We start from the raw sequence: 16847 nt of genomic DNA on the forward strand, positions 1-16847 counted from the left end.
TTCCTGAGGAGGAACGATTTTCCTCATCACTCGCTTCAGTATGGAGAGGGGTGCTGAAGAATCTGAATACTATGGGGAACCGATACAAACGTATGGCTGATAGGAGGAGAGTGTCTGGTCCGGACCTAAGTGTGAACGATCGGGTATGGTTGTCTACCAGGAATATAAAACTTAAGGTTCCCTCCTGGAAACTGGGTCCCAGGTTCATCGGGCCGTACAGAATCAGTTCTATTATTAATCCGGTGGCATTCCGTCTTGACCTCCCCCCTACGTTTAAAATTCACAACGTGTTCCACAGATCGTTGCTTAAGAGGTATGTGGCACCGGTGGTACCGTCACCTTTACCTCCCCCTCCAGTGGTGGTCAAGGGTAACTTGGAGTTCCAGGTATCGAGGGTCATCGATTCACGCTTTAATCGCCGGTCCCTTCAGTACCTGGTTCATTGGAAAGGGTATGGTCCTGAGGAGAGGATGTGGGTTCCTGCGTCGGATATTAACGCAGACCGATTAGTTCGGGCCTTCCACACGACTCACCCGGATAAACCTGGCCCTGAGGGTCCGGAGGCCCCTCGTAGAAGGGGGGGTACTGTCACGGGTGTGTCGCCACGAAGATCGTCACGATTACACAGCCTGACTTCTCGCAGCTGACTTTTTGGTGCTTTGTGTTTTTCGGCAGTGAGGGAGTTAATTCTCTCTCTCTCTGTGCTAGACGAGGTCCAGCCTCGCCCAGCTGCAATCAATGCTGCTGTAGTGAGACTCCTTCAAATGCCTGCTGGTCTGTTAGGGAAGTGTCGGTGAAAGCATTTCATGCAGACTAACAGAGCGGATCGTGGTATTTGGAGTTTCAGAGATAAGTGTATTTGGAGTGTTTTTTCCCTTCCTCGCTTTATCATTTATCTCCTTTCCCGTTGGTGTTCCCTCTGTTGTAGTTGTGTAGTTTTTGTATGCAAGGTGGTTTTGGTTTTTCCCTTGTACTGTCTCGTTCGTCTAAGTACTGTGTGTGGGCATATTATTACTTGTCCCCTTTTGTTGTGATCGGGGTCCTTCTCAGGACTAGATTACTTAGGTGCAGGGATCCTCAGGAGGTAGGGGTTACGCTGGCGGCCTGGACCTCTGTACCTTTAACAGTACCTTCAGGTTGAGGGATTAGTCAGGGCCCCAGCTTAGGGTCAGCTTAGGCCCCCTACCTCCAGTATACAGAGACAGCGTGACAGATAAGTAGACAGCTGTGAGCGGACATTAATAGGCTGGGAAGCTCAGTGGTTATTGGGCCCTACCCAGAATAATAAGACCAGCTCACAGCTATCTGCTTTCTCTTAGCTGTCTATTAAAAATAGGGGAACCCCAAGCCATTTTTTTCATTTATTAGCTAAATACAAGTACAGAAAACTACACATACAAAGTACTGATTATACATCTCACTGACATATTTCTATCTATCACATTTATCTAAATATTTATTCTATCTATTCTGTTCTGACTGTTCGGGCTGTGAATTTACTGTACTTAGTTGATGAAATGTTTGGTTTCCTTTGAGATGTGTGCGTAAAAATCAGACGGCACACGCATGGTCCATGTGCTGTGAGATTTTTTTTCTTGCACCCATTGCCTTGCATTGGCGAGTGCGATCCGATTTTTGCAGACAATCGCAGCATGCTGTGATTTTTTTCTCAGTCCGATTCGAGATCGCAGATGATCACTGACTCACTTACTAACATTGGTCAGAGTGCAATGCGATGTTTTCTGGCATTGCACTCGTCCGATTTAGATGCTCAAGTGAGGCAGTCCTCATGGAGTCCCAGACAAATTTGTATGCCCATCAATTTTTCACACAAAATCTCATGTCATCACGCTCCAGAAGGACCCCTGTAAATTCTGGAGAAATTATGACATTTTGGGGCATTGTAGTGCATATAGCATAGTCAAAAAATTAGAGCATCAGCAATACTGGAGTACTGATCTACTATATAGCACACCAGATTTCTGTATGACCTTGAAAAGGACACAATTTGAGAATTCCAAAAATTTTTCATTATAGTAATAATATGCAGTATCCTCCCCTAAACAATCCTAACGTGGATCATCTATATAAAATTCGGCCAGTAATTGAAAACTTCAGCAGAAAATTTGATGAGACATACAACCCCCAAAGGGATATCTGTATAGATGAATCTCTGGTTCATTTCAAAGGGAGGCTTAAATTACAACAGTACCTCCCCAGTAAGAGAGCCAGGTATGAAAATAAACTGTACAAGCTGTGCGAGAGTACCTCAGGGTACACCCACAGATTTAGGGTCTACCAATGGAGAGACACCCAGATTAGCCCACCTGAACGTCCCTCTGTCCTGGGGTGAGTGGGAAAATTGTGTGGGAATTGCTGCACCCACTGCTGGATAAGGGTCATCACCTCTACATAGATAGCTTTTACACCAGCATTCCACTCTTCAAGACTCTCTCTGTCAGAGGTACAGTTGCATGCGGCACCTTGCGAAGAAATCAGAGAGGCCTCCCTAAGTTGCTAATTGAATAACTGCTTAGAAAGGACGACAGCAGAGCCCAATGCAGCAAAAGCATGCTTGTGGTCAAGTATAAGGACAAAAGGGATATCCTTATTTTGACCACCATACACCGTGACCACAGCTCCACTGTCACTGTCCGAGGTACCACAACAGAAGTCACAAAACCAGATTGCATCCTGGATTATAATAAGTTAATGGGGAGTGTAGATCTGTCAGATCATGTACTCAAACCATACAATGCCATATGAAAAGCTAAAGTATGGTTCAAAAAGTTGGCCGTGCAAATTGTAAAGATGGTACTGTACAATGCTTTTGTGCTGTTTTGATGTGCAGGCAATACGGGTACCTTCCTTCAGTATCAGGAGGTAGTCATAAGGGCACTAATGTTTGGCACTCAGGAAGGTGAGGGTCCCAGTACTTCTGAAAGACATGGTGTCCGTAACATACCAGGTTAACATTTTCCCAGTGAGCAAAGAAGGGAAGAACACAAAAAGGTGCAGAGTACAGTCCTGCTCATCGTTATTGGCACCCATGAAGTTTAAGTACATAATGTGGAATATCTCCTGAAAGAAATGAATCAGTTTTTTTGTATAGAGCACTCATGTTAAATACAAAAGAGCAAATGATAAACAATAATTTAAGACCAAAAACAATGGAAGGGAAAAATAGAAAATAGAAAAACCTAAAGCTAGCTGTGACACTGGAATTGGCGCCCTTTACATTAATTTAGTATGGAAACCCATGTTGACTCGCATGTGGTAAATCACAAAAGAGATTCTCCTGTGATTAATTTTCAGTGCCCATGTGACATGAATTAGCCAATGAATGATGACTTCACTATTTTAAAAGCCACATGGTAGGCCCTGTTCCTTTGTCACAATGGTGAATACAAAGGAGCTGTCTGAGGACATCAGAACTGCTATTATTAGCAAACACAAGACTTCCAAAGGGTATAAGGCCAAAACCAAAGACCTTGGTATCCCAGTTTCAACAGTGTGCAATGTTAAGCAAGATATGTCTTTGATGGTTGGTGCGAATGGTGGAAAAAACACCACGTCAAACATCCAAAGACCCAATGGCCAACCTGGAAAACTCTGGGGTCATGGTTTCAACAAGCACCATATACCACACACTAAACCAAGCAGAGCTTTATGGGCAAAGGCCAAGGAAGAACCCATTGCTGAAGAAAATACATAAAAAGAACAACTGATCTTTGCCAAAGAGTTCCTTAACAAACCACAATCCTTCTGGGAAAATGTTCTGTGGACAGATGAAACAAAACTAGAGCTTTTTGGCAATGCAAAGCAACAGTTTGTTTTCAGATGATGCAATGAAGCTTATAAGGTAAAGAACACCTTACCAACAGTTAAGCATGGTGGAGGATCCATAATGTTGTGGAGTTGCTTTGCTGCGTCTGGTACTGAGGCCTTGACCGTATCATGGGAATCATTAAATCAGAGAATTATCAAGAGATTTTAGAGTGAAATGTCTTACTCAGTGAAAGAAAACTTGGGTTCTCCAGCAAAACAATGACCCAAAGCACACATTCAAAAGTACACAGAAGTGGTTGAAAAAGAAAAACTGGACTTTTTTAAAATGTCTAGCAATGAGTCCTGACCTCAATCCTATTGAAAATCTTTGGGGTGAGCTGAAATCTGCCATTGGGAAAAAGAACCCTGCAAACATTCAAGAGCTTGAATAAACTGCAAAGGAAGAGTGGGAGAAAATTCCAGCTAAGAAGTGCAAGAAGCTTATAGATGGCTACAAGAAATGTTTGGAGGCTGCCATGCCAAAGGGTGTGCACCCAAGTATTAATTAGGGGTGCCTTTATTGCTGCACATGCTGTTTATTCAGTTTCTTCTTTGAAATTGCAACATAGAAGTTGAAAAACAATGTTTTATTGTTGTATTGCTTTGGACCACTAATTAAAAAATCCTGAGGATAGAACTTTGGTACATTTTCATTTATTTCTAAAGATATTTTACCTAGTGATAAGCGAGCATGTTCTGTTAACCCTTTCGGCGAGTATACTTGGGCGAGTACCGAGTATCTTCAGCGTACTCGGTAATATGTTTGAATCACTCCCATGAGCATGATTTGCGACTGTTTGACAGCTTTAATACATGTGAGGAATGCTTGTTTCTTTTGCATTCCTCACATGTATTAACGCTGTTAATCAGTCGCAAATCATGCACACGAGAGTGATTCAAATATATCACCGAGTACGCTGAAGATGCTCGCTACTTGCCCGAGTATACTCACCGAAAGTGTTAACCAAACAAACTCGCTCATCACTAATTGTACCGTCTATGAATAAAATTAAGGGGTGCCAATAATGGTGGCTAGCACTGTATTCTCCAAGAGGGGAATACGAAAGGACACAATTGTGAAACCTGCCCAGAGAAACCTGGCCCTTGTATTAAGGATTGATTAAATCCATAAATTAATAAAATTTGGCTTTACCCTGATGACACAACACACTTTTAGAATCTTATGCACTCCGCACAACTAACAAATACCACCACATTATAAATTCAAACACCAGTAAAATCAAAAGCATTATTATCATTACTATACCTATGCCACTAGATAATTTCTTGAGGAGTGTAGTTTCCAATAATTCGATAAGTTATGGGGGGTTTGCACTGTTTAGGCACATCAGTGGCTCTCCAAACGCAACATGGAGCCTGCAGACTATTCCTCAAAGTCTGAGCTCGAAAACATCACTCTTTTTCTTCTGAACCCTGCCGTGTGCCAAAACAGTAGTCTTCCACCACATATGGAGTATCAGCGTACTCAGGAGAAATTGCACAACAAATTTGGAGTTAATTATCTTTTGCTACCCTTGGGCTAAAGCAACATTTTTATGGGAAAATCAAGTTTTTTTCTTTTTTACGGTTCAACGTGATAAAATTGTGTGAAGCACCTGTGGGTTCATGGTGCTCACTACACATCTAAATAAATTCCTTGAGAGGTCTAGTTTCCAAAACAGGGTCACTTTGGGGGGTTTCTTTTGTTTGGACACATCAAGGGCTCTCCAAACACGACATGGCATCCACTCTCAATTTCAGCTAATTTTGTATTCTAAAGTCAAACGGTGCTCCTTCCCTTCGGAGCCTTGCCGTGCGCCCAAACAATAGTTTTCCACCACATATAGGGTATCAGTGTATTCAGGTGAAATTGCACAACAAATTGTGTGGTACATTTTCTCCTGTTAACTTTAAAGACATAAAAAATTTGGGGCTATACAACATTTTTGTGGGAAAATGCGATTTTTTATTTTCTCGGCTCAACGTTATAAAATTCCGTGAAGCTCCTGGGGATTACACACATCTATATACATTCCTTGAGGGGTCTAATTTCCAAAATGGAGTTACTTGTGGGTATTTCCACTGTTTAGGCACATCAGGGGCTCTCCAAACGTGACATGGCATCCGCTCTTGATTCAAGACAATTTTGCTTTCAAAAATTCAAACGGTGCGCCTTCCCTTTCGAGCCGTGCCCTAAATTGTAGTTTTCCACCACATATAGAGTATCGGCGTACTCAGGAGAAATTGCACAACAAATTTTAGAGTCAGTTTTCTATTGCTACCCTTGTAAAAATGAAAAATATGAGGCTAAAGCAACATTTTTGTGGGAAAATCAATTTTTTTCTTTTTTACGGTTCAACATGATAACATTCTGTGAAGCACCTGTGGGTTCATGGAGCTTACCACACATCTAGATAAATTCGTTGAGGGATCTAGATTCCAACATGGAGTAATTTGTGGGTGTTTCCACTGTTTAGGCACATCAGGGGCCCGCTCTCGATTCCAGCTAATTTTAAACAGTGCTCCTTCCCTTCCGAAGTCCTGCCTTGCACCCAAAAATTAGTTTTCCACCACATATAGGATATCGGAGTACTCAGGAAAAATTGCAAAACAAAGTTTGGGGTCTATTTTCTCCTGTTACTCTTGTGAAAATAAAAAAATGGGGCTAAAGTAACATTTTTGTGAAAAAAGTAAAATGTTCATTTTTTCTTTCCACATTGCTTTAATTCTTGTGAAGCACCTAAAGGTTTAAAACTTCTTGAATGTGGTTTTGAGCAGCTAGAGGTGCAATTTTTAGAACAGTGTCATTTTTTGGTATTTTCTTTACTATAAGACACTCAGTCACTTCAAATGTGATGTTCTTCCTAAAAAAATGGTTTTGGAAATTTTGTTGGAAAAATAAGAAATTTATGATCAACTTTTAACCCTTCTAACGTCTTAACAAGAAAAATGTTGTTTAAAAAATTATGCTCATGTAAAGTATACATGTGGTAAATGTTATTTATTAACTATTTTGTGTGACATAACTCTCTGATGTAAGGGCATAAAATTAAAAGTTTGAAAATTGCAAAATGTTAAAAAATGTTGCTAAATTTCCGAAATGTTCACAAATAAAGGCAAGTCATAGAGAACAAATTTTACCACTATCATTAAATAAAATATGCCATGAATTATAACAATTTTGCAAAGATGAGTGGCCAAAATTCTTCCAGAGCTTTGTAAAAGACTCATTGCCAGTTATCGCAAACGCTTGATTGCAGTTGATGCTGGTAAGGGCGGCCCAACCAGTTATTAGGCTTAGGGGGCAATCACTTTTTCACACAGGGGCCTGTAGGTTTGGATTTCTTTTTCACATAATAAAGATCTTCATGTAAATCTGCAGTTTGTGATTACTTGTGTTATCTTTGTTTAAAATTTAAATTTGTTTTGTGATCTGAAACATTTAAGTGTGAAAAACATGCAAAAGAGTAAGAAATCAGGAAGGGAGCAAACACTTTTTCACTCCACTGATAAATCTAATATATGTCAATCAAAATAGTAAATCCTTTGTTGCTTTTCTGGCGTATATAAACAATATATATACAGTAAAACAGAAATAAAAGTAGCACACTAAATAAGAAAGGGAGACCGGTTATATATTAATATATTATTTTTAAAATACTGCATTTTTCTACATTTGATAAATAATTTCATTTGCAAATTAAATTAATTAGCTATGTTTTTTTGGATATGAAACTCCTGATGGAGCATAGAATGCCCTTTATTGGTAGCTGGGGGAACAGATATTTTAACATTTTGATAACAAGAATGTGTTTTTTTATATAACTGGTCTACTTTTAATATTCTTATTCTGACTTAAGACAGTACCACAATATCATTTTTTATTGTACATCATTTCTATCCTACTACTTTAATACAGAAAAAAATCCCTTTTTTAATATTATATTTTGCGTCACCACATTCTGAAAGCCATAACTTTTGTTTTTACTTTTTCCCCCATCAACCACAACTTTTTAATCACTTTTTGGGCTTGCTCACACTGGTGAGTAGCCAGCATGTAACTCAGACTGCATAGGATAGCACTCGCTCCAATGTTATACTATGGAGCAGTGCCAACTAGAGTTTATTTTCTCTTGCCGAGTCTTTTTAACTTCAGCTTTTTTACAGATGGTGTTATGTTTGCATCAAGAATTTGCTGCCATTTTATTGAATCCATTCTTCACTCTACCTGTGAAATGTTCCCCGTGCTATTGGCTGCAACACAACCCCAAAGCATGATTGATCCACCCCCATGCTTAATGATTGGCAAGATGTTCTTTTCCTGAAATTCTGTGTCCTTTTTTCTACACACATACCTTGATCATTGTGGCCAAAGAGTTTTATTTTAACCTCAACGTCCACAGGACTTGTTTCCATAATGCATCAGGCTTGTTTAGATGTTCTTTTGCATACTTCTGACACTGAATGTTATGATGAGGACACAAGAGAGGTTTTCTTCTGATGACTCTTCCATGAAGGCCATATTTGTGCAGGTATCTCTGAACAGTAGAACAATGCACCACAACTCCAGAGTCTGCTAAATCTTTCTGAAGGTCTTTTGTAGTCAAGCGGGGGTTCTGATTTGCCTCTCTAGCAATCCTGCAAGCAGCTCTCACTGAAATTTTGCTTGGTCTTCCAGACCTTATCTTGACCTCCACTGTTCCTGATAACTGTTATTTCTTAATTACATTTCAAACTTAAGAAAGGGCAACTTGAAAACACTTTGCTATCTTCTTATAGTCCTCTCCTGCTTTGTGGGCCTCCATTATTTTCATTTTCAGAATGCTAGGCAGCTGCTTAGAAGAACCAATGGCTGCTGTTTTTTGGCACAAGGTTAGAGGAGGCTGAGTTTTTATAAAGCTGGGAAATTTGCATCACTTGGCCTCTCTTAACGATGATAGCGAACAAGCCGTAACCATAACAGGCTAATTAAGGTCTGAAACCTTGGTCATACACAAATCTCCAAGGGTGCCCAAACTTTCTCATTGGCCCATTTTCCTTTTTGTCATTTTTAAAATGTAAAAAATGACATTATATATGTGTGTATATATATATATATATATATATATATATATATATATGTATATGTATATATATATTTTTTTTTTGCCTAAAATACAAAGGAAATGTGTCATCTTTAACTTTAGCCCTTTTAGAGATCATTTCATCTTCAACTTGTGTAACTGTTCACAATAGCAGCAATTTTTATCAGGGGTGCCCAAACTTTTACATGCCACTGTATATGAGGACTTGTTTTTTGTGGGATTTGCTGTAGTTTCCATTGGTGCCATTTTCCCTCTTGCAGTTTTGTCGGAGCCTCGCTGTATAATACAGTCTGCTCATACTACAGATGATGCTGGCACAGCTCCTGAGCCTGCAACATCTCCATTATGTGGTTGTACCAGAAGGTGCTGGACGTTGCTTCAGTTTTTGACATACAGTTCTATCAAAGTTTTGGAAGGGGTAAAAGCATTGTGATTTTGTGCCAGTGTAGACATTAAGATGTTCAAAAATCACAAAAAAGCTTGATGACAGCCATTGTGAGCGATGTATTGAGGTCATATTATCTGATATCCTGAAATCCCAAAAGAAGTATTGTAGTCCAGGCAGTGATAAAATCCTGGTGATAAAACATTCATTGTATTGAAAGAACAGCACACAGCTTAATAAGTGACATATCCCAGAAATCTGTGCCTCAGCCCCAACCTCATGCTGTCCTCAGATTACATAGCAAAAACCTGCTGACAGATTCCCTTTAAGTAACAATATTAATGTTTCATTTCTTATAACACTGTGGTAACTTGTAGTTTTGCTATTACTACTGGTAATGTATGAATACATTGAAAATGGAGTGCGACTCTTGTCTCCCTAAAGAGACATGTTCCAATCAGTGGTGACAGTGTCAGGCTGTGTAGGTTACACACTATTGAAAATTGGGAATGGTGACAGCTGTGAATACATTCAAACATTTATAAGAGGAATAAGAGAGGAACACATAAGGCGGATTTCTTAGAAAATACATTATTATTTTATGTGGAATAAAATCATTTATTAAAAGAGATGTCCGGTGCTGACAACTAATTATATATATCTGTAGAGTCAGCTGTCCTGTATAGTCTAATAATATTTTGGAGAGACGCCCCCCCAGGCTATAATACATTTTACATTATTATGAATATAGTAGTAGTAGTAACTCAGATCACCAAGTAATGCATTATAACATTTTCACAGAGTCAAGTATCTGAGGCATCAAAAGAAGACGACGTGCGTGATGTGGAGAAGAAATGCTGAGAACTAATGGACTCCTCATGTTCCCTTCCCTATATCAAAATGTATTTCACCATCAAGCGCACAGAGCCCCAAATGAACAATATGGAGACCTCAGGGCACCTCCTCCCTGCCGGCACCACGATAGTGAAGATGGCAGTGTTGGATTTGGACAAACAGACGCCATGAATTTGAGTGCCCACCCACCATCTACACCAGCTTTAACTTGCATCGTAACCTTCATTATTACCTCTGTACATAAAGGACCTATCATCAATAAGGTATATTTGGTTATTTGTGTCTCAATCCAGAAAAAATAGACCTTAGTGACAAGTGATTGGCTTCAAAGTCACCACCAAATGGTGTCTTCTTCTGCTACTTTTGGGACCCTTGATTGTGTCATAGCCTGGGCCACCAGAGGATCCTCTGGTACTCTGCATCTGAATGAAGAATGTGAATAGATCTACTTTAAAAAAAAAAACTGAAATAAAGTCTGGAGGCAAGATTGGGAAGAGGATGGCGGCCTCCCACTCCATCCAGGCTATCTGAATCCTGGACTGTTTAAAATGGCTTCATCAGGAGCAAGCAGAAATGTCTACTTAAAGGGGACCTGATGCCACATGAAAAGTGGTCAGTTTTTGCTCTTATTTTATTCCCGCTGATCCCCTGAGTATTCCTTGTTTTGTTTTCTTAAAATCCTCCATACGGTTCCAGAGATATGGACCTTTTTATTTAGTGCTAAATTTTATGTTCTTTACTAAGGGGGTGTGGCTCACAGGGTAATAATGCAGAGCCTAAAGATACGCCCCAAAGAGTCCTGTGAGCCACGCCCCCTTAGTAAAGACCATAAAAAGGCCGCGTATCTCTAGAACCGTATGGTGGATTTTAAAAAAATAAAAAACAGAATACTCAGGAGAACAGCGGGAATAAAATATGAGCAAGACCTTGACACTTTTAACCTGGTGATGAATACTCTTTAAAAGGGTTGTCCTATTTACCTATATTTTCACAAGTGCTTTAGGGACGTGATTTTGTGGCAGTAATACATTGGTATTACACGTTCAGCACCGATCTCCTCCTTTGTGAAGAGCCGCCCTCGCAGACGGCACAGATTTCCTTGCCTGTGACAATCAGCCTCCCCCAATGAAAATAAACACTGTATATGGGAAAGCTTTCCTATCCGGAGGAGGCTGATGGGATTTTATTTGATTCTGTGGTGTGAATTATTTTGTAGTGTGATAAGAAAATAAAACCGGATGGGGCCATCCTTTGTATGGGAATGAAATTCTTTGTGTGCCAAACTTGTAGAATGTTCTAATAAATAAATGATATACACTGTGTGCAGAATTATTAGGCAAATGCATATTTTGATCACTTTGATACTTTTTATACATGTTGTCCTACTCCAAGCGGCATAGGCTTGAGAGCCAACTACCAATTAAGTAAATCTGGTGATGTGCATCTCTGTAATGAGGAGGGGTGTTGTCTAATGACATCAACACCCTACATAAGGTGTGCTTAATTATTAGGCAACTTCCTTTCCTTTGGCAAAATGGGTCAGAAGAGAGATATGACGGGCTCTGAAAAGTCCAAAATTGTGAGATGTCTTGCAGAGGGATGCAGCAGTCTTGAAATTTCCAAACTTTTGAAGCGTGATCACCGAACAATCAAGCGTTTCATGGCAAAGAGCCAACAGGGTCGCAAGAAGCGTGTTGGCCAAAAAAGGCACAAAATAACTGCCCATGAATTGAGGAAAATCAAGCGGGAAGCTGCCAAGATGCCATTCGCCACCAGTTTTGCCATATTTCAGAACTGCAACGTTACTGGAGTTACAAAAAGCACAAGGTGTGCGATACTCAGGACATAGCCAAGGTAAGGAAGGCTGAAAAACGACCACCTTTGAACAAGAAACATAAGATAAAACGTCAAGAATGGGCCAAGAAATATCTGAAGACTGATTTTTCAAAGGTTTTATGGACTGATGAAATGAGAGTGACTCTTGATGGGCCAGATGGATGGGCCAGAGGCTGGATCAGTAAAGGGCAGAGAGCTCCACTCCGACTCAGAAGCCAGCATTGTGGAGGTGGGGTACTGGTATGGGCTGGTATTGTTACGGGTCCGGATGGTGGAACCTCTGTGCCAAGGTGCAAGGAGGGACCCAGAGGGGCGTGACTAAGTATCCACCCGAACCGACCCTGGTCGTACGGCAGCTAACGACACCGTGACCAGGGAGGATCCGGGCTGAGGGACCAGGTGCTACTCTGGGGACGACCTTGTAAGAGAGCAGGTGGCTCCCACGGGTCAGATGGCTGGGACTGACCGGTATGGCGGATGGACACGGCAAGCAGGCGGAAGTCTCTGGTAGCAGACAGGTGGTCACAGTTCGAGGAAGCAGGGCAAGTAGCAGTCTTTAGGTTTACCAGGAAGTGGTCACAGCAAGTGACGGCCGGGTCTCCTGGCAGGCTGGCAGGAAACAGGCAGGTGCTCCCAGGTGAGCGGGCAGACAGACGAGGCGGGTACCTGGCGGGTAACTGGTGGGCGCTTCCAGGTGAGCCGGCAGACAGACGAGGCAGGTAACTGGCAGGTAACAGGTGGCCACGGCAAGTGACGGCTGAGCGGGTAAGAGTCTCTTGGCTGGCAGGCAGGTGGTCACGACAAGTGACAGCGGAGCCTCCAGGTAGGCTAGCAGGCGGGTAGCAGGTGAGCGCTCCCAGGTAAGCGGGCTAGCAAGTACGGCAGGTAGCAGGCAGGTAACTGACAGGTGCTTCCTGGTCCGCAGGTGGACTTGCCCATAGACAGACTGGCGGATACAGGAGACAGACTGTCGGGCTGAAGGGAAGGCAAGCAGGCAGACAGGACTGGTAGTCAGGCTGGAAAGGGGACCTGAGGGCTGAAGCAGAGGTGAGTATGCTTTGCAACAACTTTGCTGGGGCACCTCCATTTTGGAGGAGGTGACTTATATATGGGAGGTCCTCCGGCAATTGGCCGGGGATTCCTTAGGACGGCGCGCGCGGTCCCTTTAAGAGAGGTGGAGCGCGCACGCGCCCTAAGCACACTGCCGGGGAAAGAGCGCGCGCCGGCAGCAGCGGGGAGAGAAGCGCTGGAGGACGCCGCGCCAGGAGCGGGGAGGTGAGTGGGACGGCGTCTCTGCCTAGCAAGGGGCAGAGACGCCGATGCTACAGGTATCATCAAAGATGAACTTGTGGGACCTTTTCAGGTTGAGGATGGATTGAAGCTCAACTCCCAGACCTACTGCCAGTTTCTGGAAGACAACTTCTTCAAGCAGTGGTACAGGAAGAAGTCGGCATCGTTAAAGAAAAACATGATTTTCATGCAGGACAATGCTCCATCACATGCATCCAACTACTCCACAGCGTGGCGGCCAGTAAAGGTCTAAAAGAAGAAAAAATAATGACATGGCCCCCTTGTTCACCTGATCTGAACCCCATAGAGAACCTGTGGTCCATCATAAAATGTGAGATCTGCAGGGAGGGAAAACAGTACACCTCTAGGAGGAACAGTGTCTGGGAGGCTGTGGTGGCTGCTGCATGCAATGTTGACCGAAAACAGATCAAGCAACTGACAGAATATATGGATGGAAGGCTGTTGAGTGTCATCATAAAGAAAGGTGGCTATATTGATCACTAATTCTTTTGGGTTTTGTTTTTGCATGTCAGAAATGTTTATTTCTAGTGATGAGTGAGCACTAAAATGCTTGGGCACTCGTTGCTCGGGTCGAGCAAATTGGAATACTTGGGTGCTCGACCCGAGCAATGAGCCCAATGTAAGTCTATGGGAAACTCGAGCATTTTTCAGGCGACTCCCCCCAACGGTCTGCAGAGGACCTAAAAATTGCCCAAATCGATGGGAATAGTGCTCAAATGACATGGGAACAGCATGGGGAAGACCCCTGGAAGCATCTCTGACTCCCAGGTCACTGCTGTCAGCAACGTGGTCAGAGTATTACACCACTTTTGCGGACTCACAATAAAACATACAAAAACTAAACCAAAATGGATTTTCCTGGGAAATATGTTAAGGAACATCCTTTCCAGGGTAATGACTTGTATATCAGGCAAAATAAATAACGAAAAACAAAAATACTCCTCCACAACTTGGGCTATGTTCACACGTAGCGTTTTTGATGCGTTTTTGCACTTTTGAATTGCTTTCAACCAATACAAATGCATTCACCAGGAAATGTCATTTTAACATTTTACAACCTTATCTGGCCATGTGGTGTGTGACACATCATCAGACACATGCATACAGTGCTGAAAAGACATGGGAACAGCATGGGGAAGGCCTCTGGAAGCATCTCTGACTCCCAGGTCACTGCTTAAAAGTGTGCCCATCATAAGTGATCCTTGGCGCATGCGAAGATGCCTCCCACCATGCACCTGTCGTTGCAGACTTGCAGCCATCACCGTCCACGTCCTTGTCCCACTGCAGCGTTCAGTTGTCCCTACCCCATTCCTTGGAATGCAAGCGCAAGTATGCAGACAGCCACCCACCCACCCACAGGCTGCAATACTATACTGCCAAATTTTTGACAGCTGCTTGCACTTGAAATGTGGCCTTTTAGGCTCGTGGAGGCGGAAGCTTTTCACAACCTCATGCCGGCGGCGGCTGAGTGTCCATACTCGGTCCCCAGTCGCCACTATATTTCCCGGTATCGCCTCCGCCTTCCACAAGCACAGGTCCCACAACATTACCCGTGCCCTCCCCAGTGCACTTACTGGGAAGGACCGCCTAACCACAAACACGTGGAGAGGCGAATGTGGCCAGGGACGGTATGGAGCCAGTCCACAACTTTTTTTGCTAAGAGTTGTATTTAGCTCCGTGAAAGGACTGGCATAGAGGGAAACCGTATCTACCCTGCATGTCATTTCTCCCAGGAAGTCCTGTAATTGAGCTTGTTGCTGAAACAAAGGCAGCCCGTCCAACATCAACTCGTCCTTGTCGGTGGTGCTTTGACACACACACACATCTTTCTTTGCGCATTTAATTTCTGGAATATAGAGTTGGACAATGGCCTGATCTGTAATGCGTTTTGAGAAATAACAAGCATAAGCATGGCTGATCCACATTAAAAAAGCAGCCATAGAGTGTCCGGGAACCTTCCCTCACACTTTTCTTAGCCAGGGCTGCTTTTCGGCAGGGTTGGACGGGCTCACCAGAGAACCGGAGACTCCGGCGGGCCTTGCTTCTCCTTCAGGAGAGTTCATAGTGCCGAGGTGAGGCCATGCTGATGATAGAGGCCACCATCTGCTTAGTTTTCTGTTACTTGGAATGCAAGTGCAAGTATGCAGCCAGCCAGCCACCCACCCATCCACTGGCCGCAACACTAAACTGCCAGATTTCTGGGCAGCTCTTTGCACTTGAAATATGGCCTTTTAACCCTCCGTCACATACAATATCGGTTCTAACGAGTTCACATACAATGTGACTGTCAGGCGCAGGCTAGAAAAATACCTATAATATCTAATGTTTGCAATTTCAGTGCTCTAGAAGTGATCAGTGACCTTCATAGGGATGTAATAAAAGAGACTACACATAATCAGGTGCAAAAAAAACCCATTTACTTAACATAAAACTAATAACTCTGAAATACAAACATTTCAAAACTCCCGCCAAATAGTCTCCAGTTCGACTCTGTCAAAAAACTCTACAAAGAAAATTTATGGAAACAAACTTAATTTTAAGGTACCTTAAGTACTATTAAACACATATTCAATCAGAATTAGATCCTGAAGTTTCCCCAGAAAAATTACACTTGCAGAGCAAAGAGCAAGAATTACACATCATTTTTGCATGTGTCAGGCAGATTGCATTATGACATTTGTGACATTCATAATTAGAAAGCCTTCTGATTCCGCTTTCCGTGGTGCATCTCCTTCTTTTGGGAGGTGGTGCAGGTGGTGAATTTTCACTATCATCTTCTGGGCGGAATCTTTTGAGCTGAACTTGAAGGCGAGAGGGGATACCGATTGTTTTCATACTTCTCCTGCGTAGCTCTCCAAGCATTAGTTCATGGGCCAATTTTTTCAGATAGAATCGTCTACGGAGTGGTTCAAGCTTGTTTTCAAGGTAAATGTCTTGTGAATTTATACCAGCCAAATTCAACATAGCAAAAAATATGACCATTGGCCAGCGTTTGGTGTTTCTGCTGACGTTGAAAGTTGAGCACATCTGATCAGCTGTATCAACACCCCCTTTGGTTGCATTATAAAATGTAATTATCTCCGTTTTTTTTTGTGCCTCAGTCCCAGGATCGATGGCATCATCATCATGAAGTGTTGATAGAAGAAGTACAATTTCTTTTGCTTGTGGTACATAGGAAACCAAAACCTTTCCATTATGGAATGCAAACATACTGCTGTACTGTTGTCTCCCTTTCACACTTACAAACTGTGTAGGCAATTCTTTTTTATTTTTTCTTACAGTTCCGACATATGAAAGCTTCTGCATTTTCAGATAATCAATCAGATCACAATTTGAAAACCAATTGTCAGCTGTTATATTGCAACCCGATCCAAATAAGGGCTCAGCCAGTCTTTTTACAACATCACTGGGTTTGTTGCTGACACAGTAAGTACCTTCTGGTTGTTTTCCTGCATAAACTTCCAGGTTGTAAGTGTAGGTCTTACTGGCATCAACAAGGGCATACATTTTTATTCCATATTTGTTAGGCTTTGATGGAATATATTGAC

General features: G+C 42.3%; 1 protein-coding gene across 5 annotated transcripts in view; it reads left to right on the forward strand.

Annotated features, from left to right (window-relative positions):
* LOC141166797 (adhesion G protein-coupled receptor E3-like) overlaps positions 1-11469 on the forward strand; it is a 94753-nt gene extending 83284 nt beyond the window's left edge. For all 5 annotated transcript variants that reach the window (XM_073653836.1, XM_073653832.1, XM_073653835.1 and 2 more), the window contains one exon: positions 10099-11469. In XM_073653836.1, the coding sequence (XP_073509937.1) occupies positions 10099-10158 (60 nt within the window). In that variant the 3' untranslated portion in view covers positions 10159-11469. The remainder of the gene's footprint in view (positions 1-10098) is intronic.
* Positions 11470-16847: the final 5378 nt, after the last annotated feature.

This window comes from Phyllobates terribilis, unplaced genomic scaffold, assembly GCF_046119375.1.
Source record: "Phyllobates terribilis strain yellow unplaced genomic scaffold, ASM4611937v1 Scaffold_11__3_contigs__length_659146591, whole genome shotgun sequence".
Classification (NCBI taxonomy): domain Eukaryota; kingdom Metazoa; phylum Chordata; class Amphibia; order Anura; family Dendrobatidae; genus Phyllobates; species Phyllobates terribilis.